The 26,230-nt window shown below is 39.1% G+C and overlaps 1 protein-coding gene across 1 annotated transcript; it reads right to left on the bottom strand.

The window, feature by feature from the left end:
- Nucleotides 1–21,342: 21,342 nt before the first annotated feature.
- Nucleotides 21,343–26,017, bottom strand: LOC110897909 (oxysterol-binding protein-related protein 2A). The gene is made up of 12 exons (XM_022144641.2): nucleotides 25,766–26,017; nucleotides 25,207–25,638; nucleotides 24,196–24,555; nucleotides 24,009–24,105; nucleotides 23,564–23,928; nucleotides 23,329–23,484; nucleotides 22,882–23,049; nucleotides 22,651–22,791; nucleotides 22,339–22,560; nucleotides 22,114–22,227; nucleotides 21,792–21,984; nucleotides 21,343–21,706 (listed from the first exon to the last, which is right to left on the bottom strand). Exons 2-11 carry the CDS (start codon nucleotides 25,627–25,629, stop codon nucleotides 21,802–21,804), a joined length of 2,229 nt encoding a protein of 742 aa, XP_022000333.1. The 5' UTR covers nucleotides 25,630–25,638; nucleotides 25,766–26,017; the 3' UTR covers nucleotides 21,343–21,706; nucleotides 21,792–21,801.
- Between the last annotated feature and the right edge of the window lie 213 nt (nucleotides 26,018–26,230).

Here is a 26,230-nt window from a genome sequence, read left to right as displayed (position 1 = left end):
GAAGTTCAAGACTTAGATAGATTTCCACCTCAAGACATGACCTTCAACCATGGATTGGTTGATATCATGAATTCGTTTTGGTTTGATTATTTCATGTACATATATTTATTTATATATAATTATTTAAAGTCCAAGTCATAGATTGTCATGCAAAAGGTAGGATATATCCTTTAACCTAAGGAATTCACCAATACGAAAATCATCTCGATGATGATTTGGATGGTCATGAATATAAACATAAAAGTAAAAACCCTCTAGTTCACCAAACAACCAAGTGATTTAAACTAGACGAGTTCATTCCAAACATAGATAGTGTTTGGAGACTTGGTATAGTCTTGCTCACTTTGTTTACTTAGAAGTTGTTTGGTGGCTTAAATGGTATAGAATGTGAGCTAAGCAAAGTAAGTATTCAAGTGAGGTTGGTGGAACTCTAGTTGTAGAACCAAAGTTCCATCGTTCACACCATGCACCATAACACAAATCTCACAACATTGCAAGTTGAGGACTTGGTTCGGTTTCTCTCACTATGGAGACCACTTGGGGTCTTTGTAACATTAAGAAAAGAGGTATATGAGCCTTATACTTTCTAGAATAAACATTAATTGAAGCCCCTCAACATGAAAATTAGTTGAGAACTTGGTTTAGTACATCGTATTCCAAGAAGCAAAGTAAAGAGAACAAATATAAATGTTCTTGTAAAATTCAGAAGACAATCCTACTTTGGACCTCAAAGATGGTGATATTCCAACTTTGCTTACCTTGGTAAACAACTGGTAACATTCCTATAGGTTATTCATGTAGTAGGAAGGTAAGAAATGAGAAGAAAACATGAAGGAAAGTGTTCAAAACTCACAAGTTTTGAACTTGGTATAATCTGCCAACTTGGAGATTTCTTTACGAGATGAGAGAATTTTGGAGTGTTTTAGAGGAGTGTAAAGATTTTAGAAGGTGTGGGAGGCTTGGTTTATAATGGGGGATTAGGGTTTTGGCTGAAATGAAGGTGGTTGGGAAGAAATGAGGAGGGAAATGAGTTAAAACATCAAATTTTGAGTTTTAAAATGTTTCTACCGTCAGACATGCTTATGGGCCGATGTCTATAAGGCATCCCAAAAATAAATAAAAGAAATCCATTTTTGGTCCTTAATTAGTTTAAATTGTTATATTATGCAATATCTATAATATGTAACATGTTTTTATGGCTTTTTAAGGCATGTGTAAGCATATGTTTGGTATGAATGTGTTTGAATAATATTTTGAACATAAAGTAAATATAATGTATATCTCGGTTTCGTATAAAAGGGGCATATTCGTGATTGAATATGTATCGTGCATGTATAAATAAACAAGTATGAATAAAATACAGTTTCCATTGATAGAACGTCTCGAATTACAAGGATTGAAATAGAATACGAATACAAGCTTTCTAGAAATAGAAAATATGAAAATATGAAACATGATAGTTCGTTACAGTTCTGATCTAAAGCCCTAAAACATCAGTTTGTAATTAAAAAAAAACTTAACTCCGTTAAGTTTTTTTTAACGGAAGTGCAGTGAGAGAAAAATACTCAAAAGATGGGATTGCCAGTAGTAATATTCAAAGGTAGGCTTATTAAAATTCAATTTCCCAAAACAATATATAGAAGACACAAGTGTACAATTCAAATACCTTGATGTTGCACAAGGTTCTCTGATGCTTGGAGACACTGGTGGTTTGGCGGTGTCAAATGAAAAGAAGAACTTCAATGGCTGCCGATCGGGTTGATATCAATTAAAACCGATGTTCAATGGTGAAAAAAATAGTGAAGGTTCTATGGTTGTGTTCCAAACAAAAGATGAAATGGTTGTTGAAGGTTACAATACCAAACAATGACATGATTTCGAGTAACCTCCAAAGCATGAGGGAATCTCTTGAGTATTCTCTTGCAAGAGGTGGAACGATTTGTATTAATTTAAAATAAATTCATTATAACTGTTATTAGTTTGATTAATTATTGTCTATATGATGAGCAATTCAATCAGCTATGACTCCTAAGATTTGAGACCTATGATTTGGGTATCAAGTGGTAAAAGGGATAGCCTTGTAGTAAAGTGGTGTATTCCCCAACCAAGTAGTTGTAGGTTTAATTCTTGCAAAGGACAGATATGGTATGATTTTAGCCTTTAAAAAATAATTTGTGACCGGAGTATATTCATGACTGAATTGTAGAATTTGTGACCATTTTGTTTTCTTTAGACTAAATTGTAATATATGCGACCTTTTTATATTCTTAGCCTTTTAAGATATTATTATCCTTTTGCGATCTTTTTTTTTATTTTATTCCTTATCACGATATTTGTTTCAATTTTGCACCTTCTTTTTCATTTACTTTTTTAAAAAAATAAATACTAATTTATTTTCTTAGAATATTTAAAGTTAGTGGCCAGTTTTGAGACCAATTTGTTTATAGCCACTAATTTTGCAACTGGTTTTGTTCATGGTACTAATTTTTGGGTCTTTTGCTTTTGGTCGCTAATGTCGTGACCATTTTTGTTAATCACAAATTTGAAGGAGCATGATAAGGGCAGGAGGTACTGAAACGCCACAAAATGGGGGGGGGGTCTCACACATTGGATTTACTCATCGAGAAATGTTTCTTAAACAAGATAAATTCATACAAAACATCGTAACAGAAAATCAAGTCTAAGCATCATTACAAATGGTACCCATTGTCTAAAAAAATAAACATGGTGTTCACCAGAAACTTTATAAAAGGATGTGCAAGTCTTGAATCCGGATAGCATTTAGAGCCATGCCATCCAAACCACCGCATCTAACCTACACTAACATGATGAGCGTACTAGAAGTTAGCTACCATGAGTAAGTTTTAGTTTAAAACAATAAATAACTTTTAGAACCATTATTGTATAACGTAGCATATATATTATAACGTATTATACATAGGACCAACTTAAAGGATCAACGCATGTTTATGTAACACAACACATCGTAAGATCTTTACAATCTTTACATAAACCAGTAGTCTATCATTAGTTATCTATGATATGCATTCATTGATCATCAATAGTGCAAACACGTAAAAGGTTCATAAACCTTCCCTATGTTTACTATGTTAATGGGTAAACGTGTACAAGGTTCTAGTACCTTCCCTACGTTTGTTCCTTGCCATTCCACACGTCACGTAAAACCATTCCATCCATACCCGTCGACCATTGACTGTCATTTTATTTGCATTCCAAATGTCGTGTAGGACCCATTCTACTATTGTAAACACGTACAATGTTTACCGACCTTCCTTATATTTACATTTTTACCATTTACGTACATACTTTATACCATTTGCAAAATTAATGCCCTTTCATTACTTTGTTGTTTCATTCTTAATACATCGGACCGGTTATTATTTGTTAACCAAACTATTTCATTCGCTAAACTATCGTATTGTTAATACATTTTGTATTTCATTTAAACTTATACTGAGTAAGCATACCTCTCCCAAAATACTAAAAATAAGGGATCTTGAAACTCACATGTGATGCTATGTTGTTCTATATCAATTAACAAGTTTTTCCGAACCTTAGTAACCTTCGTGTATCTGTTCCAGGTTCACATATGAAACAGGTCAACTATTATTCCAACTATAGGGCACAAAGCAGGCTTTGCGCTCCAAGTTTTCCCACTTAAGGAGCCTTTCTACGCTCAGGTAGAGTTTGCGTTTTACCCAAGCCATTACACTATACTATGTGTGTGATTGAGCTATGTGGGCATGACCTCGCGCATCATGTCAATCGTGATCTACTTTGCGCATCTTCTATGAAAATGTAAATCATATAAGGTACATCACACAGCGCGTGTGCAACGCGACACACAGATTGTGGGGTCCAAAGTACCTAATCTATGAAGAAACCATAGATCTCAACTATGATGGCGGTTATGAATTCCGGACCTAAAAACGAATCATGACACTAGTTCTATAAATTCAATTATATACTTCGAAATCGACATACATCATGTTTCCATGCGTAGATTTCATGAGAAATGAGATTTGGATTAGTTTTCATTACCTTTAACTTGTTTGGAACGAAATCAAGCTTGAAACTAGGAAAACCCCACTGAAATCGATCCAAAAAATCCTATCTTGCTTGGAATTGGATGGTGAATGATCCTTTGATGTTTCCCATAGATCTTCTTGGAAATCTGGCTTGGAAACAACCCAAAATGAACTTTCTCTCTCTCAAACCTTTCTTTCTCTTTCTCTCACTATATATATAAATATATTTAAAGAGAGAGAGAAAGATAGAAATATGAGAATGAGGTTGTGGTGGCTACTCCATTCTTTTCATATTAGGGTTGTTGTGGATATTACCAAAATGTCCCACCTTGGGCCTTTACACAAACCATATCCCATAGATCTTCTTGGAAATCTGGCTTGGAAACAACCCAAAATGAACTTTCTCTCTCTCAAACCTTTCTTTCTCTTTCTCTCACTATATATATAAATATATTTAAAGAGAGAGAGAAAGATAGAAATATGAGAATGAGGTTGTGGTGGCTACTCCATTCTTTTCATATTAGGGTTTTTGTGGATATTACCAAAATGTCCCTCCTTGGGCCTTTACACAAACCATAACCAATACGACCTCTTTTTATGTTTTAATTAGCTTTTTGCCCTTTTGAATTTACCACTTTTATTGAAAACGAGATGCTACAAGTCTACCCTCCTTACAATAGGTTTCGTCCTCAAAACGTGTTATACGTCGCACATGTGTTAGTAGAGCTCTTTCATCTACCTTTCTGATTCCCATGTAGCTTCTGATCCTTTCTCGTATTTCGATTGAACTTTTACTTGAGGATCACTTGGTTACATGCATCCTTTTCTTTTTTATCGTGAATCACCATAGGTTCCTCAATGTAGTTCAATTTATCATCCATTCAATGTCAACTTATGGCATGTGTGCCTGTTCCTTTGCTAAACATTTCCTTAGATGTGAAACATGAAACGTGGGGTGAATCCCACACAACTCTTTTGGAAAATATAGTCTATACACAACTTCTCCACCCTGCCCAAAGTCCTAAATGGCCCAATGAACCTAGGGCATAACTTTCGCCGTTTACGTGGAAATAGATTTAGCATAACTATACCCCTAACATTTAATTCAATAGGTCGGCGCCTTTTGTTTACATAAGACATTTGCATATCTTGAACAGTGATGTATTTAATAGTAACAAATAAATTGAAACAAACACAAACGATTTTTAAGGTAACAAACCAAATAACTACTCATTGCACACGTAACAGGAAAGCGTACGTATAAGAATATAGTATAGTTCAGGTAAGTTATCGAGTATCAATCCTACGACATAAAATCTATTAACTTTAACCCTTTTGAATAATATCTGACCTATATAACAAGATCTAGATTGCCCACATAAACTCATTGAATGATCAATACATGGCATACGTATAAACACATCACAAGTTCAATGGTAAACACTTATCTAAAATCATGCTTACATAAACAAATCAATCAACTCAACAAAATACTAAGATTCATCCTACCTAACCGACTAAAAGGTGGTTAGCTAGCTAGCCATTCACATAACTAGAAAACAAGACTTCATCGAATACATGATAATGATTTTGGAAAATAGTAAATATTAAGATTCTAACATAGTAAGAATCACTCGGGTGATCTCCAGTACGCTAGATCGTCAAGTCCTCTCTTCCTTTGATCTTCAGCATTAATTGAAACCTTTAAACAAACTTTTTTTTTCTCGCTCTTTCAGTCGTCCAACATCACAAACTAGGGTTTCCTAACGCATTGTTCTATTATAGGCCCCACACAAGTTTTAGGTTAGGTATGACCCATACCCACATTAAACGGGTACTGCCCGTATCCATCCACATCAACAACTAGGGCCACTAGAGTTTCGACTTCCAAAGTCGGTGTTCTTCAGCGCATCTCACATACCTAATCCATATCGTACGGATCATACTACGCATGGTCCAGCAAAATCTGATCTTTTTCAACTAAGCTCGTCTTTTAACTTGGAAATCCGTCTTTTTAGCCTAAGGACCTGCAAAACACCGCTAGACAAACATTTAACCAATTCATGGTGAAAATACACTAAACAACTACAAAAATCAGGGTTTTACACATTATAAACTATGTTGTCTATAAAGACACATTAAACGGCTGTCATACATGCCTTAATCTGATTAAATTTCTTGAAAGTGGCTTGGGCAACCTCATGACTCCAAAGCTCTTTATGTCCAATCTCGTCGCAACAATATGTTGTTCTACATCTCTGCCCATACATTATCTGGTATGGTGGCTTACCTATGCTTGCAAAATAGCTATTGTTGTAGGTGAATTCTGCCAACGGTGGGTTCTATCCCAAATTCCACCAATATTTATAATGCATGCTTGAAGCATATCCTCCAACATTTGAATAGTGCTCTTTGATTACTAGTCAGTTTGAGGATGATAGGTCGTTATGATATGCAATCTACTTCCCATAGCCTCGTGGAATTTAGTCTAGAACCTTGATGTAACTATCTAATGTGTGTGTGTGTGTATATATATATATATATATCCTTTACTTCGTCAATCCCTTCATACATACCATGTTGAAGCAAATTCTAAAAGAGCTACTTCTGACGACTTGCCATGTAGTAGACTCCAACATAGTTTTGGTTTCGGGTCTGTCTCGATGGTGGTGTCATTGCTCTTCATCACTACCAAGCCAAGATCAAGCTACAATCATAAAAAAATCCTTGTAGAAGGCCTAGGGGCATAAGCCCCATGGGCACTTCTGTGACAACTCGAAATTTAGAACCTTTCGTTGTAACTTGCTTGTACGTTATGTGACTAGTTAAAATGATAACGTGAACCTTTTTATATGATAAGTGCTTTGTTGCGTGTGTATTATATATATATGTGTACGTGTTATATGTGAACCGAGAACCCGACACGAAACAACGGACCCGACTCGAGACCAAGAGGTCTCGAGTGAATAGTGACCGAATAGGCCTTTGGGCCGAGAACCTTGTGGCCGGTTGGGCCATTGGGCCGTGAACCCCCACTCGAAACCCACTAAGGGTGCACACTTGGAACTTGACTATAAATACACCACCCCTAGTTACTTGTTACCACTTTGTTGAACATTAGAACACACACACACTTCTATCTTCTCTCCCACTAGAACTCTAGCACACAAACACACCTCCAAGACTCTCGGATCTAATCGGTTAGCACAAGAACTCTCGGGCTTGGAACTTCGGATCGACACACACACACACTTCATTAACCGGTTAGTGCTTTTAATGTTTATGGATTTATGTTAATCATGTTAAATGATAAAATGCATGAGATGATGTTTATTGTTAGTATTTCTTGATGATTATTGATTAGTTTATGTTATGTTTGTGTTTAAATGGATGCATGAATGAGATGAAGTTTTATGTATGTTAACAAGTTATAGTGTTGGAATGTGTTGCTAAAGAACTCATGACATCTTGTGTTAAATAGAGTTAAACTACTAGATCTTGATGATACATGAAATCGGGTTACATATGTCATGAAATCGGACTTGTATGAAAACCGGGTTATGTGTTATGCTTAGTGTTTTGATGCTTGTTCATAGTGTTGATTGAATAAGTGGTTAAAATGTTATGAACTTGATGAAGATGGGTTTGAATATTTGAAGAACACTTTGAATGATAGTTGAAGATTGAAAACCCTTGTGATTTTGATCCACATTTGACTAATAGCCTGATTAGGAAATATGTTAGTGAAATTCTATTGGTCATTTCCGGATTTGGGCCTGATTATATTGTACTATTTGGCTGATTACACCTGCATCAACACGTGAACGTGAAAATGACAGCTTACCGACTCGCAATCACCCGTTGCGACTCGCAACCACAGCGTGATGACTCGAGACCACACGGTTGCGACTCGCAACCATAACAGGACAAGCCGAAACCACAGGTTACGAGTCCCGTTGCGACTCGAGACCTCAGCATGATGAACCGAGACTACGGTTGCGACACCGGTTGCGACTCGCAACCATCCATGATCAACACACAGCATGACTCGAGACCATGCTTGCGAGTCCGGTTGCGACTCGAGACCACACTTTGGGCCTAAGTTAGTGGGCCGGACATATGAACTTCTGTGCTACTGTTAACGTGTTATTTGGGCCTGTTATCACAAGCCCAACTGTTTGGGCCTCACACTTGGACTTTGGATTATGTCTGACTGTTAACTGAGAACTGTTACTGATTATACGTGATTTCCATGCGTGTTGAACATTTGTACACTACTTGGTTCGAATCTGATTATACGTGATATCCGTGTTAGGACGTTATTGACTACTTGCGACTTGATTGACTTTCTGTGATTAACTGCCGAGCAAACCGAGGTGAGTTCACACCCTTTACAAAGCATGGGATTCCCTGGGTTGGGAACGGGATTCAGGAACGTGGGTTCCTCGTCTACCTTTGGGTAGGACGTCAGTGGTTCAGGAATGTGATTCCTCGTCCGGATGGACGGATAAACGTACTAGACTAAAACTCTATCACGAAGTCCCTCCTTTTTGTATCGACTAATCGCCGGGCCAATGGCGAGCGGGTCATTAGTTAGATAGCGCTATTTAGGTCTGACAAGCCTCACACCGTGCCGCAGAGGACGGGCGTGAACTAATGGATCTGGGGCACGTCAATGATGATAGACATTGATGTTTTCAGGGCACATAAACATGACTACAGTCAGCAATCGATACGGTAACGAGTCTAGTATACACATGGGGTAGCCCCCACAGCTGGAGAGCCAGATGATGTACATGGGGTAGCCCCCACGGCCGAAATGCCTGATAACTACATGGGGTAGCCCCCACGGCCGGAGTGCCGGAGTAACTGGGAACGAACTGGTCACGTTTTTTTAAAACTATGGGGTAACCCCCACGGCAGGATGCCAGATAATGTAAACTGTTTTCGAAACAACTAAAACGAACGCCCACCCGTGAACTCACTCAACTAGTTGTTGACTCGTTACTACATGCTTTGCAGGACCATAGGTACTCAGTGGGAGCTTGCATGGAGGAGGATCGTTGTGGGACAGGGATTGCTACAAGACTATGTTAAACTTGAAACTTTTGGAACTTATGTTATAACTTTAAACTTATGCTTCCGCTTGCAACTTAAACTTATTTGTTTTGGAACACCAATCGTGATGGTTAAACTTTTATAACTACTTATATGCTTGTTCAGTATGATTGGTGGCTGGATCCTGGTCAGTCACGCCTCCAAGCGGTAGTACTCCGCAGGTGGGATTTTGGGGGTGTGACAGATTGGTATCAGAGCCATTGGTTATAGTGAACTTGGTTTTAATAAAGGAGAAACGATTTTGTTAAAACCAGACTATAACCGGTTTAGTGCTCAACGGTCCACAACGACACTTCGCTCCTCATGCAAGGCTCGACGTTCTAGGTAATATGATGTATGTATATTGCCTACTTGTTAGTTGCGTAGTACATTGCTCATGGTATGCTTGATTAGTATAGCTACTGTTGTTTGAACACGTGCGTGCTTACTCTGTCTTACTATCGTGCTTTCGCGAACCTCTCTCACACGTATTGCTTTTATTATGAAGAACCATGTCTGGACGCGTTAACATGACACAAGCCCAGTTGACGGCTTTGATCAACGAGCGAATTGACGCAGCGCTCGCAGCTGCACGCGCAGGAGGTATATCCTGCAGTCCGAAATTGTTCTAGGATCGTTTGGATCCTACTCTCGTGAACCAACCTTTGTGTTAAACTCTGTCTTTTCTTCCACCTACCTTAGGTCAGTATGCTCAGGCACCGGTGTGCACTTTTAAGACCTTTATGGACTGTCGACCCACGACTTTTAGCGGCACTGAAGGAGCAGTAGGTCTCCTACACTGGTTTGAGAAACTGGAGTCTGTGTTCGAAATGTGCGAATGCCCTGAAGCGCGCAGGGTGAAGTATGCTACTGGTACTCTCGAGGGTTTGGCTCTCACGTGGTGGAATGCTCAGGTGCAGATGTTAGGGTTGGTTGCTGCCAATGCCACCCCATGGGAAACTTTCAAGGAAATGATCAGGGAGGAATACTGCAGTCGTGACGACATTCACAAACTGGAAGATGAGTTCTACAATCTCAAGATGTCGGGGTCGGAGATTGAGGCATACACTAAGAGATCGCATGAGCTTGCCTTGTTGTGTCCTACTATGGTGGATCCTCCCTACAAGCGAATTGAACTCTATCTCAAGGGCTTGGTGCCAGAGATCCAAAGTCATGTGACTTCAGCGAACTTGACTACTATCCAGCAGGTTGTACAGTTGGCTCACCGTCTCACTGACCAAGCGGTGGAGCAGAACAAGTTACCGAAGCGCATAGGTGCTGCAACTACTTCTGGTGCTTCTAGTGGGGATAAACGGAAATGGGATGGAACTTCAAGCAGGGGTTCAACTTCAGTGCAAACTCAGTCTCAGCAGAGAAAGACGGACGATCACAAGAGCCCCAGTCAGCAATCGTCTGGTGGTCAAAGTCATGGTGGGTACAAAGGAAATCACCCCAAGTGCAATCGCTGCAGCCTACACCACAGTGGGCCATGCACCAGGGGCAACTGTCATCGATGCAACAAGCCTGGTCATGTTGCAAAGGATTGCAGAAGCGCATACCCCGTCAACCAGAATCGTCAGCAACCTCAGCAGAACCAGCGACAGCAGCAGGGTAACAACAAAGGGTGCTTTCAGTGCGGAGCTGAAGGCCACTTCAAGAAGGATTGTCCCCAACTGAACCAGAACAACAACAATCAGGGGAATGGTAACAATGGGAACAACAACAACAATGGTGCTAGGGGACGTGTGTTCGTGATTGGTCAAGGTGAAGCGAGGAATGATCCCAACGTGGTGACGGGTAAGTTCCTTCTCGACGACTTTTATGTTACAGTCTTATTTGATTCGGGTGCCGATACTAGCTATGTGTCACTAGAAGTTAGTAAGATGCTTAAGCGTATTCCTACACCCCTGAGCGACAAGCACACCGTAGAGCTAGCTAATGGTAAGAGTTTGGAAGCCTCACACGTAGTCAAGGGTTGCCAGCTTATTCTCGCTAACCAGACTTTCTCTATCGATCTTATTCCTATTGTCTTGGGTAGTTTCGACGTTGTCATTGGGATGGATTGGCTATCCCAACACCGAGCAGAGATTCTTTGCAACGAGAAGATCGTTCGTGTTCCTGGTTTAGGTGGTGAACCTCTCATGATTCGTGGCGACAAGAGAAGTGCTGTTGAGAACATCATCTCTCTTCTTAAAGCCCAGAAATGCTTACGAAAGGGCCACACTGCGATTTTGGCTTTAGTTACTGATACCACAGAAAAGGAGAAGAAGTTAGAAGATTTTCCCGTTGTACGCGACTATCCTGAGGTATTCCCTGAGGAATTACCTGGTCTTCCGCCCCATCGCCAAGTCGAGTTTCAGATTGATTTAGCTCCTGGAGCCGCGCCTGTAGCCCGTGCACCTTATCGTTTAGCGCCATCAGAGTTGGAAGAACTCTCCACGCAACTACAAGAACTCTTGGATAAGGGTTTTATTCGTCCTAGCTCATCGCCTTGGGGAGCTCCAGTGTTATTTGTGAAAAAGAAGGATGGTACCTTCAGGATGTGTATCGACTATCGCGAACTCAACAAAGTAACTGTGAAGAATCGTTATCCTCTACCGCGCATTGACGACTTGTTCGACCAGTTGCAGGGGTCGAGCTACTATTCAAAGATCGATCTGAGATCGGGATATCACCAGCTGAGAGTTCGGGAAGAGGATGTCTCTAAGACGGCCTTTAGGACTCGATATGGGCACTATGAGTTTTTGGTCATGCCGTTTGGGCTGACGAACGCACCGGCAGTTTTTATGGATTTGATGAATCGAGTGTGCAAACCGTATCTGGACAAGTTTGTTATAGTCTTCATCGACGACATCCTGATCTATTCTAAGAGCAAGGAAGAGCACGAACAACATCTACGACTTATTTTGGAACTCCTTCGGAAGGAACAGCTTTACGCAAAATTCTCGAAATGCGACTTCTGGCTTCGTGAAGTCCATTTCCTAGGGCATGTGGTGAACAAGGATGGGATTCACGTTGATCCATCCAAAGTGGAATCTATTAAGAACTGGCCTGCGCCTCGCACACCAAAGGAAATTCGCCAATTTTTGGGATTGGCAGGATATTACAGGAGATTCATTAAGGATTTTTCTAAGATCGCGCAGCCTCTCACCTTACTAACGCAGAAAGGCGTTGTTTATCATTGGGGAAATGCACAAGAGTTAGCTTTTCAGCATCTAAAGGATAGACTTTGCAGTGCACCTATTCTTTCACTGCCAGAGGGCACAGACGATTTTGTGGTTTACTGTGATGCATCAATTCAAGGTCTTGGTTGTGTATTGATGCAACGAGATAAAGTCATAGCTTACGCCTCACGACAACTTAAAGTTCACGAGAAGAACTACACGACACATGATTTAGAGCTGGGAGCTGTTGTTTTTGCACTTAAACTATGGCGGCATTACCTGTACGGAACCAAGTGCGCCATCTACACCGACCACAGAAGTTTAGAACACATATTCAAACAGAAGGAACTGAATATGCGGCAGCGACGATGGGTCGAGCTGCTGAATGATTACGAGTGCTCTATCAGGTATCACCCGGGCAAGGCCAATGTTGTGGCAGACGCCCTCAGTCGAAAGGACACTACGCCTAAGCGTGTAAGAGCTTTACAACTCACGATACATTCTAGTCTACCTTCGCAAATACGAGCTGCTCAGATAGAAGCACTGAAACCAGAAAACGTTAGAGCAGAAGCTCTACGCGGGTCAAGGCAACGCTTAGAACAGAAGGAAGACGGTGCTTATTATGTAACAGGACGCATTTGGGTCCCACTCTATGGCAAATTACGAGAACTTGTGATGGATGAAGCGCACAAATCTCGCTACTCGGTACACCCTGGTTCGGACAAAATGTACCACGATATTAAAACCACGTATTGGTGGCCTAGCATGAAGGCCCACATAGCAACGTATGTCAGCAAGTGTTTGACTTGTGCGCGAGTCAAGACGGAATATCAGAAACCCTCAGGCCTACTTCAGCAACCAGAGATACCACAATGGAAATGGGAGCAAATTTCCATGGATTTCGTTACTGGCCTACCTAGATCCCAGCGCGGAAACGATACTATCTGGGTGATCGTGGATCGACTCACAAAATCCGCACACTTTTTGGCAATCAAGGAGACGGATAAGTTCTCCACTCTAGCGGAGATATACCTCAAGGAAGTTGTTTCGAGGCACGGGGTGCCCACTTCTATTATCTCTGATCGAGATGCACGTTTTACTTCGGAACTGTGGCAGGCAATGCACAAGTCTTTTGGCTCACGTTTAGATATGAGCACAGCATATCACCCACAGACGGACGGGCAGTCCGAGCGTACTATCCAAACACTAGAAGACATGCTTCGCGCTTGTGTAATCGACTTTGGCAACAGCTGGGAAAGGCATCTGCCACTCGTGGAATTTTCGTATAATAACAGCTACCACACCAGCATTAAAGCTGCTCCGTTTGAGGCATTGTACGGACGTAAATGCCGGTCACCCCTCTGTTGGGCAGAGGTGGGGGATAGTCAGATCACTGGTCCAGAACATGTGGTAGACACTACTGAGCGGATTGCTCAAATACGACAACGCATGGCGGCCGCTCGTGACCGTCAGAAGGCATACGCCGATAAGGGCAGGAAACCACTTGAGCTCCAGGTTGGGGAGCGGGTATTACTCAAAGTTTCACCCTGGAAGGGTGTGGTTCGTTTTGGTAAACGAGGGAAACTCAAACCACGGTACGTTGGACCTTTTGAAATCATCGAGAAAATAGGCAAGGTGGCCTACAGACTGAAATTACCAGCAGAACTCGGTGCAGTTCACAACGTTTTCCATGTGTCAAATCTGAAGAAGTGTCTGTCAGATGAGACGCACGTAGTTCCTCTGAAGGAACTCACGATCGACGAACAGTTGAAATTCGTCGAAGAACCTGTCGAGATCACGGACCGGGATGTTAAGGTCCTCAAGAGCACTAGAATACCTCTTGTTCGAGTTCGTTGGAACTCACGTCGCGGCCCAGAGTTTACCTGGGAGCGCGAAGATCGGATGAAACAAAAGTATCCCCAACTGTTTGAGAACAGTACTAACGCTACTGAGGCTGAAGCTACGGAATTTCGGGACGAAATTCCAGATCAACGGGGGGTGGATGTGACACCCCAGGAAAACCGGGAAAACCTTGCAACCTAACTAGCTTCCTCAGTGAGTGCTATCAAATTTCGGGACGAAATTTCTTTCAACTTGGGGATGATGTGACAACTCGAAATTTAGAACCTTTCGTTGTAACTTGCTTGTACGTTATGTGACTAGTTAAAATGATAACGTGAACCTTTTTATATGATAAGTGCTTTGTTGCGTGTGTATTATATATATATGTGTACGTGTTATATGTGAACCGAGAACCCGACACGAAACAACGGACCCGACTCGAGACCAAGAGGTCTCGAGTGAATAGTGACCGAATAGGCCTTTGGGCCGAGAACCTTGTGGCCGGTTGGGCCATTGGGCCGTGAACCCCCACTCGAAACCCACTAAGGGTGCACACTTGGAACTTGACTATAAATACACCACCCCTAGTTACTTGTTACCACTTTGTTGAACATTAGAACACACACACACTTCTATCTTCTCTCCCACTAGAACTCTAGCACACAAACACACCTCCAAGACTCTCGGATCTAATCGGTTAGCACAAGAACTCTCGGGCTTGGAACTTCGGATCGACACACACACACACTTCATTAACCGGTTAGTGCTTTTAATGTTTATGGATTTATGTTAATCATGTTAAATGATAAAATGCATGAGATGATGTTTATTGTTAGTATTTCTTGATGATTATTGATTAGTTTATGTTATGTTTGTGTTTAAATGGATGCATGAATGAGATGAAGTTTTATGTATGTTAACAAGTTATAGTGTTGGAATGTGTTGCTAAAGAACTCATGACATCTTGTGTTAAATAGAGTTAAACTACTAGATCTTGATGATACATGAAATCGGGTTACATATGTCATGAAATCGGACTTGTATGAAAACCGGGTTATGTGTTATGCTTAGTGTTTTGATGCTTGTTCATAGTGTTGATTGAATAAGTGGTTAAAATGTTATGAACTTGATGAAGATGGGTTTGAATATTTGAAGAACACTTTGAATGATAGTTGAAGATTGAAAACCCTTGTGATTTTGATCCACATTTGACTAATAGCCTGATTAGGAAATATGTTAGTGAAATTCTATTGGTCATTTCCGGATTTGGGCCTGATTATATTGTACTATTTGGCTGATTACACCTGCATCAACACGTGAACGTGAAAATGACAGCTTACCGACTCGCAATCACCCGTTGCGACTCGCAACCACAGCGTGATGACTCGAGACCACACGGTTGCGACTCGCAACCATAACAGGACAAGCCGAAACCACAGGTTACGAGTCCCGTTGCGACTCGAGACCTCAGCATGATGAACCGAGACTACGGTTGCGACACCGGTTGCGACTCGCAACCATCCATGATCAACACACAGCATGACTCGAGACCATGCTTGCGAGTCCGGTTGCGACTCGAGACCACACTTTGGGCCTAAGTTAGTGGGCCGGACATATGAACTTCTGTGCTACTGTTAACGTGTTATTTGGGCCTGTTATCACAAGCCCAACTGTTTGGGCCTCACACTTGGACTTTGGATTATGTCTGACTGTTAACTGAGAACTGTTACTGATTATACGTGATTTCCATGCGTGTTGAACATTTGTACACTACTTGGTTCGAATCTGATTATACGTGATATCCGTGTTAGGACGTTATTGACTACTTGCGACTTGATTGACTTTCTGTGATTAACTGCCGAGCAAACCGAGGTGAGTTCACACCCTTTACAAAGCATGGGATTCCCTGGGTTGGGAACGGGATTCAGGAACGTGGGTTCCTCGTCTACCTTTGGGTAGGACGTCAGTGGTTCAGGAATGTGATTCCTCGTCCGGATGGACGGATAAACGTACTAGACTAAAACTCTATCACGAAGTCCCTCCTTTTTGTATCGACTAATCGCCGGGCCAATGGCGAGCGGGTCATTAGTTAGATAGCGCTATTTAGGTCTGACAAGCCTCACACCGTGCCGCAGAGGACGGGCGTGAACTAATGGATCTGGGGCACGTCAATGATGATAGACATTGATGTTTTCAGGGCACATAAACATGACTACAGTCAGCAATCGATACGGTAACGAGTCTAGTATACACATGGGGTAGCCCCCACGGCTGGAGAGCCAGATGATGTACATGGGGTAGCCCCCACGGCCGAAATGCCTGATAACTACATGGGGTAGCCCCCACGGCCGGAGTGCCGGAGTAACTGGGAACGAACTGGTCACGTTTTTTTAAAACTATGGGGTAACCCCCACGGCAGGATGCCAGATAATGTAAACTGTTTTCGAAACAACTAAAACGAACGCCCACCCGTGAACTCACTCAACTAGTTGTTGACTCGTTACTACATGCTTTGCAGGACCATAGGTACTCAGTGGGAGCTTGCATGGAGGAGGATCGTTGTGGGACAGGGATTGCTACAAGACTATGTTAAACTTGAAACTTTTGGAACTTATGTTATAACTTTAAACTTATGCTTCCGCTTGCAACTTAAACTTATTTGTTTTGGAACACCAATCGTGATGGTTAAACTTTTATAACTACTTATATGCTTGTTCAGTATGATTGGTGGCTGGATCCTGGTCAGTCACGCCTCCAAGCGGTAGTACTCCGCAGGTGGGATTTTGGGGGTGTGACAACTTCAACACTCAAGTTAGTTGTGTCTCGAATAATAAGCATATGAATATATTTATATAGATAAGTGTATTGTATGTATATCTATATCTATATCTTAAAATATAACTCTTTCAGACCAAAAAATAATTTTACCACAATTTAAAGACACTTAGGGAGTTTGGTGTCTTAAAATGCGGGTGAAATTACCTTTCCATTCTTCTACTTGAAGTTGGAACTCTTGAAACTTTTTCTCTTTTGCTCATCCCACATCGGATGAAAAAGAAAGGTCGGATGAAAAAAATGACTATGAAACAGTCCATTCCTATCTTAAAGAATTCATTTGTTCTATATTCCTTTGTCCCACATTGATAATGAAGAAATAAAAGTGGAGGGATCACATATTCTATAAAGGCAAGTTAAGCCCTTACAAGAGTTAAATAATTGTGTAACTTACATACTCTCTCATTTGGCTAAGTAAAGTTTTACTTTTAACATTTTGACAAGAAAAAGTTGTATTGTTTAGTCAAGTGAGCCAACTCGATTTTTAATTAAGCCGAGCTTGAGTTTAAGATTTCAGCTTGATTTTAATTTTAAGCCGACTCGATCCAACTTGGTATAAAAATCGAGTCTTGCTGAAACTAGTCTTGGCTAGGCTCAGCCTTTAAGTGTTGTCTTCCTCTAGTATAAATATCTTATAGTTGTAACGGTGTGTATAACCTCCCTTACATAATAATATTCCCCTTTGTTAAAATATATCATAATCAGCTTGATTAGGGGGCTTGATAGATGCGGACTGGACTAGTGCAGGCCCGAGCCTGTTGGAACAGGCCCGAAGAAGTTGTATACTCTACAAGTTCCCCAGTCTTATATGATATGGTTCTAGCTATGTTATACAAGGGGCTCATACCATTGGTCGATGGTCCTGCACAACCTATTTGTTTAAAGCAAAGTTAAGGTTTTGGACCTGAGAATGTAGATGGAAAAGATTGTGTACCGAATTTTTCTATCGTTGTTTTGATGATTTTAAACGATAAACATATATAATATATTTATATAAACAAGTGCATCGTATGAAATTATGAATATATAAATGGTGTCCTATATATTGTGAAGAGTGTGAGGATGAAGTATGAACTTCGCCCAAACCATAATGAGCTTAATCAGTGATGGCCTTAGCCCGTTGGACCGGACCCAAGGAGTGGGTATACTTATCATAGTCCATTAACTGTCTGAATAGATCCAATATATCAGTGCTTTTAGATCCAGCAATTAATGAAACATGGATTAAAGTAACATTGTGGACCATCTTTTATGGGTTCTTAGAAGAAAGACGTACATTTTTTTCTATAAAGGAAAAGATGTTATGATCTAACTTGGCATCCATGAACATTCCACCTTGGCATACATTCAACTTAGTGATTATGTCAATTACTATTTTTGATGTGAGGGAAAACTTTACTTGATATATAGTAACCAAGTCAGTCATTAAAGTAACTCAAGCCAATGATCTCTAGATAAGTGGTAGAAGACTTGCATTTCCTTGAGCCAAACGGGTTTTACCGGTAATTTCACTGTCGTGTCTACAGGCAGGTGGATTATCGGGTTTTCCCCGTAATTGGTGGTGGACTCGGGTTACTCTCGGAGTACTCTGTTTGATCCAGTAGGTGCCCGAGAGTGCTCAGAATTGATTCTGTTGGTCGTTAAAAAAATTAAAGTAACTCAAAGTTTTGTTGTTTCTCTAAAGTCATTCAAATGTCATTAGGTTTTTCAATCTTGTGAAAGAATAAAGTAGAAGTGTTTAAATCTTTAAAAATTGAGACACGTGAAAGATATGAATCTTTGATACTAATTGGTGGGCTTGTAGGAGGTAGTATGGCAAAAATTTAATTATAATTAAGGTTCATAATTATTCGATCTAAAGTCAAATTAGAATAAATTGTCATTAAATGAAAAACAAGATTCATATATGTTTCAATTGGCACACTTAATTTAAAAAATAATATTAACCTTTAAAAAAAATTCACAAGATTTAGATTGCCTAACTAAAAAGCTAATAACCATGGAGTGGTGATACATTAGCTAAGACAAAACCTTTAAAACATCTAAGATTAAGAAAAAAAAAATTGTTTAGAAAAAAAAAACCTAACTAAAAATAAGTGACTTTAGAGGAAGAAAAAAAACATTTTACGGACTTTAGCGAGACATCTAAAAATTTTGGTTAAAAGTTACCTATATACTACAAAAGTGAAGGATATAGAAGAGCCAATGTTTTAAATACCGGTATGAACCGGCCGGTTATATCGGTTAAATCGGATATCGGACACGAGTCCGGTATGATAAAGGTCGGTAAAACCCGAATACGGTATGTCTTATGTACCGGCGGTAAATCTGGTTCTACAGGTTCAAACCATTGAACCGATTTGCATTATCTTAAGATTTGATTTCTTAATTTTAATAAAATACGATATTAAGGTAATATTGATATTCCATATTTCCGGTAGTTAACCTAGTGTCATCTATTCCAAAATTTCATCGTTGTTGAAATTGTTACTCACATCGTACAATGCAATATTGTTTATAACTAATAAAAATATTCTTAAAATGCTTAATAGTTTACAATAAAAATAGTTGTTTTTAGAGAAAACTATGATCAGTTACATAAATTCTAGTTGAGATTGAATTGTTTTTTAGATGAATTTATATTTTATGGAATTTATAGGGTTAACTAGTAACCCGGTTCAACCGCCTGATACAATCTGGTTCAACCAGTTAAACCATTTTAAAACCCAACCCGGTATGACTTAAAAACTGGTTTTAAAACATTGAGAAGAACAGCATGGAAGATTGTGAGCTAAAAAGAAAAAAGATCAATACGGGATTTAAGATCAAATCACAAGTTGAGTTGGTCAAGATTAAAAGTCAATATCTATCATGACATTTGATGTTTGAATTTAGTGACCACGTTGTGGTAGTTGGACGTACTTATCAATTATGAGTTCAAAAAATAATAACAATCTCATGGGAGAGTAATTATTAGTCCAAACAAGTAATATAAACGGAGACTAATTAATTAGAGGCCAAATCATGATCAATTTAAATATCAATTTGATAATACGATAGTAATTTAGGTTATTCCAACATAATGATTTGAAGTTTGAACCGACTACCAAGTCAACTTAACGGCAATAAAAACTATGATTGAACCAACAATAAAAGGTGTCAGAATGCTCAAGAATGGGTCCAGTAGGAGTGTTAAACGACTACAACATAAGTGAGAAGGAAGATTCATGGAGATGGAAACTGAAAGAAAACGAATTACTTTCGGTCTCGTCTTAGGAGTGAAATACACAGAAAAAAAGCGATAGAAGGTGATGTGGAATGGGCATTCTGGAATAAATGGGTGCCGCCAAAAGTTAATTTATTTTTTTTGGAGAGCTGCAAAGAATCGTATCCCAGCTAAATTAGAGTTGGCTCGTAGAGAGATTGATTTAGAGAAATCGGTAGAACATTTATTATTTAACTGCATACTAGCTCATGAAACATGGTGGAACATTATGGTATGGTTAAAACTAATGGATCAGCAAGAGATTAACAACTATGAAGACATTTTTCGGCGAGTGGAAGCATTCAAAGGATCGACAACGTGGAAGAATGTAATTAAGGGTATTATAATGACAACGATGTAACAAATATGGAAATCGAGGAATTCGCTTGAATTTAATGATTGCAATCTATCTGTATGGAACACGGTGGAAGAACTAAAGGAGAATTTGTTTCTGTCGATCAAGGAAAGATCAAAGATAGCATGTCTCGTTTGGGAGAGATGGAAGGATTTTAATGTTAGAGATGTCATAATTTAATTGTTTGTTTCGTTCTCATTTTTATTTTCTGTATTTGTACCTTGGGTTTTTTATAGCTCCGCTGGCCCTTTTTTCTATTATCATAGAATCTTTGCCGTTAAAAAAAATAAAAAGTGTCAATCATATAGGGTTGACGATTTTTAGGTTAGCATGTTAAATTGATGAATCCAAATATGAATTACATATTTATTCGTGTCGACGACATCAAACCTAACTTGGACACATATAAAATCATGTAACTTGAACGTCACCTGAATAACATATTTATCTAAATGTGTCAAACGGGCTATAAATGGGTTTTAAAGAAGTTTTCAACGAGTTGTAATAAATGGGTTAGAAATTATAAAACATATATTTTTCAATATAATTTTGAACGAGTTGAGGGATCCACCCGTTCAATTACAACCCAAACCTAAAAACATGGCCTCAAAAACTACAACCCAAAACCTAATTATATTCGTGTCGTGTCATGTTAAGAAGAAAACAAAAGGAAGTTTCTTCAAGAAAGAAAGCAAGCAGAAAAAAGTGCAACAATTACTGGAAATGGGTAGAGTTGAAGTTGGCATTGATTGCATTGACAAAACTTAACAATACAACTATCTGTTTTGACAATTTTCCTAAATACATTCTTGTCTAACAAATTCATAAAACCTACAATCTAAACAAGCTCTTTTAGACAATTTTAGGCATTTCACTCTTTTTTCTTTTTTGAAAACTTATTTCTATCATCCAAATCAATACAAGTAGACTCATCTAAATTAATTTGCTAATATGTCAGCTACACTATATATGAAATTACAAAGACAGCGCGCCATGGGCTCCTCATCTCCATTTGCAAACCCGAAGATTGAATATCTTGATATCATCACAATAATAATAATCTCAAACAACTAGCCTAAGTTTCGTCGTACAGGCCCCTCTGCAAAATCAAAATAATAATATTATTAACAAAATTGCTCGGAATATTAATCGAAGCACTGTTGACCACACAAAAAGATTGTTACCTTGACGAATTCAGGTTCCGACTGCAGATTTATTAACAATGTCTTCATTGAATTCGCCAAATATATTCGGGCAATCCTCCCAATTTTGTTCTTCTCTTTTTTCCCAATATCCACCTGTATATTTATACGTTCCATTTTCGCCATCTTGTTCAAACCACCGCGGCTTCCATCCATTTTCTTGTAATTTTCTTGACTACAAGAAGATTATAGAGCGTAAATAAAAATTCAATACGACATGTTAGCTGCCAAGTCAGCATTTGACCTGATAACTGGATCAGATATTTTATATTAAGATTTTTAAAAGGTAACATGAGATGTATACCATTCTCTGTCTTGTTTCGAGCCGTAGCTTCTCAGCATTTGCCATGTCATATTCGCCATTCTCCAGATGCCTTTGATCCGGTCTAAGTCTTGAATCAGTTGGGGGAAGTTTCTCCTTAACCATTACCAAACACCCACAATCAGTCACAACTATAATCAACGCACACGCACATGCACACACACTGATGTAATAAAATTTGAAACACATCAAATGTGTTACATCTACCTTCAATCCGGGTGTTAGCTCGTTTAAAGTGATAGCAAACGAGGTTAAATTATATCGCGTGAGATTAACAGGCGGCAAAGTCCTTTTCCACAACAAATTCGCATTAACCATATCTTTCGTCTTGCTAGTTCCCTCCCCGTTTATATAATACATGCTATCATCCCATTTCCCGAATAACGTCGCGTGTTTTTTGCCACTTGTATCTTCAACAAATCCATGTACCTATTCAAAACAAGAATCCAAATATTCAACTAATCACATTTTCTGCCAAGAACACAAAAAAAAAAAAAAATATTATATTTAATGAATTACCTGGTGAGGATTTCTTTCAAGAATAGACTGTTCTTTAAACCTGAGCTTGCAAGATAACTCGTGATTACCACGAATATGCATCAATCCATGATGATCACAATATACCTTTCCTAAAATGAGATTATAAATGCCGGTGGTGACCTGATAACAGTACATAATTAAACAAATATATTATATTAAGTGAAAAAATTTTAAAAAATATTTAAAGTAAGAAATTTAATGTATTTGTACCTTACTCCATTGAAAAACCTCACCGTCATCAAATTCAAGGGTCAAAACTCCAACTGGGTCAAGTTGAATTGATCTCCCCCAAAACTTTGTTCTTATGTTGCTATCGCCCCAAAATTTCCATCCTTTACCTTCACAATGGCACGCTATCAGCGTCGGATGGTGACTAACCTGTAAAAAAAAAAAACAAAGGTGAAGGACTGCAATGCACAAAAAAGTCGTTTTGGATGACACAAGCAAATATGTCCAAACCTCAGGGACGATGGCAATTTACTCTATTTTTTATTTATTTATATATTTATTTTTGTCATTTTACCTATTAAATTCTAGAATAATCAAATGTTGTAAAATGCTAAGACAATTGGTTATTTGATTATTAAAACTTTAAGCAGCAAAAATACATCCAAACACTTTTTGTACAATCTACAAGATTAACTTAGAATAACAAACCTTTTCAGAAAAGAACCGAACTCCTTTTTCAGGATATTCAGCTTCGTAAGTTTCCCCTAATAACGGATTGAACGGTTTACAATGCCGTCCTTCAGATGAAGCGTACCCAGAAACCGCAAATGCTGCAACATTCAATAATCTTTGGAGACTGTTGCCCTAGGACAACACCACATTACAAAAGTGTAAACATGCAATAATATTCCATACATTACAACAAGCTATTAACAGGATATACCTCTTTTCCATGCTGATATGCACGATCTAACAGATACGAATACTCGAGATCTTCGAAACATTTTTGGAGAGATGAAATTGGCTCGTTGAAGTAAACGGGTAGGCAAACTCTTGTTAGATCCTTCCCGACGTTATCTTTGATCATTGACCATAAACTGACCCCTTTTTCTTTTTCGATGGGATCAGGTAGCTTTTTTCTTCTTTCGAATTGTAATTTCTCGGCGTGTGTTTCGTCCATAACATCAGATTGGGTTATGACCCCGGTGAAGTGATCTTTTGTGTCGAAAAAGTATGTTTCTTCGTCTTCTGAAGCGTCTTCAAGCTCTTGTTTCTCCACATCGTCAGATGATTCCGTCGTACTCCATTCTGAATATTCGTCAACTTGTGTTCGTAACTTTATAATGCATTAATGTAAGTAATAACACGAAAAGTGAGTCGCATTTTACCGCTATATTTTGAACGTTGAAGATCTGAAAAAGCGTGTCGTGTCAATTGATACTCGCCTTCAGGTACTCCAGATGCCTCATTTTCAATATTAGCAGCCTGATAATATTGAAGTGTCTTAAAATTTACCAACTTAATACAAACCAAATTACCATTTTAACCTCAAAACTTGAAGAATGTTAAACTTACCTCTAGCTGTCTTAGCGTGTCGAGTAAATTAGACCGTTCTTCACAAAGAATTCTAACTTGCCCTTGAAGTTCGGAAAACTCTGAGAGCATAATCTGCTCACAATCCTTAATTAGTACCTCACTGGTGCCTTCATCGATTAACCGTTGCTTTAATCTTTCAGTCGACAACGATATATCAGAGTGTATAATTGGTGACTTATCGTTTATTCGTCTTAAAGAAAACAGGTTTCTAGCAGCGGCCAAAGCTTCTATCCAAGCAACTCTTTCTTCCTTCAAACAAGTCCTTAAGTGAAGCGTTTTCGTAGCGGTAAATATGTAAAACCGTCTACTATCCGATCTGCTCTCTCGAAACGACGAGATCTACATCAATAAACCAAAGTTAAAACATAATTGGTGCCAAAAACAATGCTCCACATAGGTTCAATCAAGTATGTATCAACTAATAACATAACAAAAAAAAAGTCAAAACAGATTCTTTAGTGTAGTCAACTCAACTTTTCAACAAAAAAGTTATGATCTTTAATCATTTTCAACCACCAATTCCAGCATATAATTAAACCAACTTTAAGCCATTAAACCCAAATTAAATTCAAGATTAATTACCAAAAAAGAAAGTAAAATAATAGTTGAAGACTTTACACATTTGGATAAATTTAGTCAAAGTATGAAATGGGTCAAATGAAAGAGACACCAAAAGACAGGATCCAAATGAAATGAGGGTATGAAACAGAAGGACAAAGCAAAAAATTAGTCCAAATTTTGATCACAAATAAGCACAAAATGGGGTGCTACTGTCACACTATTTAGTTTAGATATAAAAGGGGTAGGCCTGGCTACACAGAGCCTAAAAACCCATTGGATTGGATATTAGGCCCTTTTGACATGACCCCAAGATCCACCCCTTTTCATTATTTTGTTTCATTTACATAATAATTTCACATTTAGCAATTGAGTTCAACTTGGATCAATTGATTAAATGCCGGAATGATATTATACAACAACATCATTTACCTTAAGATGAACAACTCCAACCGTTTTCTGCTGTTTGTTATTGTTACGGCGGTTACCGCAGCTGTTAAGCCGTTTGAGTCTGCCGGATGAGACATCACCGATGAACCTGACGTCATCGGGTGACGTAAGGTTCTCCGGCCGGAGAATCTTCGAGTAAGAAACGACGCCGTTTCGTAAAACAAACCATCTGGATCTCCACCCTTTACCGTAGTTGGTCCATTTGTAAAGCACGCCGGCGAAACTGCTGGTTCCGGACCCGGAATCAGATCCGGAAGACGGCCATTGACCCGCATTGGCGTCGGATCTCATGTCAGCTACCGAACATGACCTCGACAACGCCGTCATCGGCTCCGGCGAGTTGTCCCCGATCGCCGAACTCTCGAGGGAGATGCAGCAGAGCGGGTACATCTCCTTCACTCGCATTCTTTCTTTCTGGGAATCACACCGAATAATGAAGTAATGAATTGCAGAACCTCAGGTTGCCATAATATATATAGAGCAAAAAAATCAATCAGAATGCAAATTGAAGTTATAAAAAGAATGAAAGAAGGAAGTTTACTTTACAACATGTAATGTGTATGAGATTGGGATGGAGATGGGAGAGGAATGAGGGAGAGAGAGAGAGAATTGATGAGTAAAAAAGGAGGGGTTGGGGGGTGATATTATAGTATTATAAATATGTATGGATACAGAGAGGATGAGTGGCAAAAGTGTCATTTTAGGAAAACCACCATGGGAGTAGAGTTTGTTTGTTTGGTGGAACTAAGATTACAAGAGAAGAGACTCCATCTTCTGTCACCAGATGAGAGAGAAACAGAGGTACATGCAGATACTTACATACATATGTATTGTATATGTATATGTATATATCTATATATTATTGAAATTTTGTCATTGTGAATTATGGTTATTAATCGGGAAATCTAATGATTTCAAAAAATGTGTATACAATATTTGGAAAATATTTAAATACATACTCTCCTAGAAATAAAAAGTCGTGTGAAGTATATCAAATGAAATCCGT

Source organism: Helianthus annuus, chromosome 13 (assembly GCF_002127325.2).
Source record: "Helianthus annuus cultivar XRQ/B chromosome 13, HanXRQr2.0-SUNRISE, whole genome shotgun sequence".
In the NCBI taxonomy this organism is placed as follows: Eukaryota; Viridiplantae; Streptophyta; class Magnoliopsida; order Asterales; family Asteraceae; genus Helianthus; species Helianthus annuus.
This window is presented reverse-complemented; position numbering and strand designations above follow the sequence as displayed.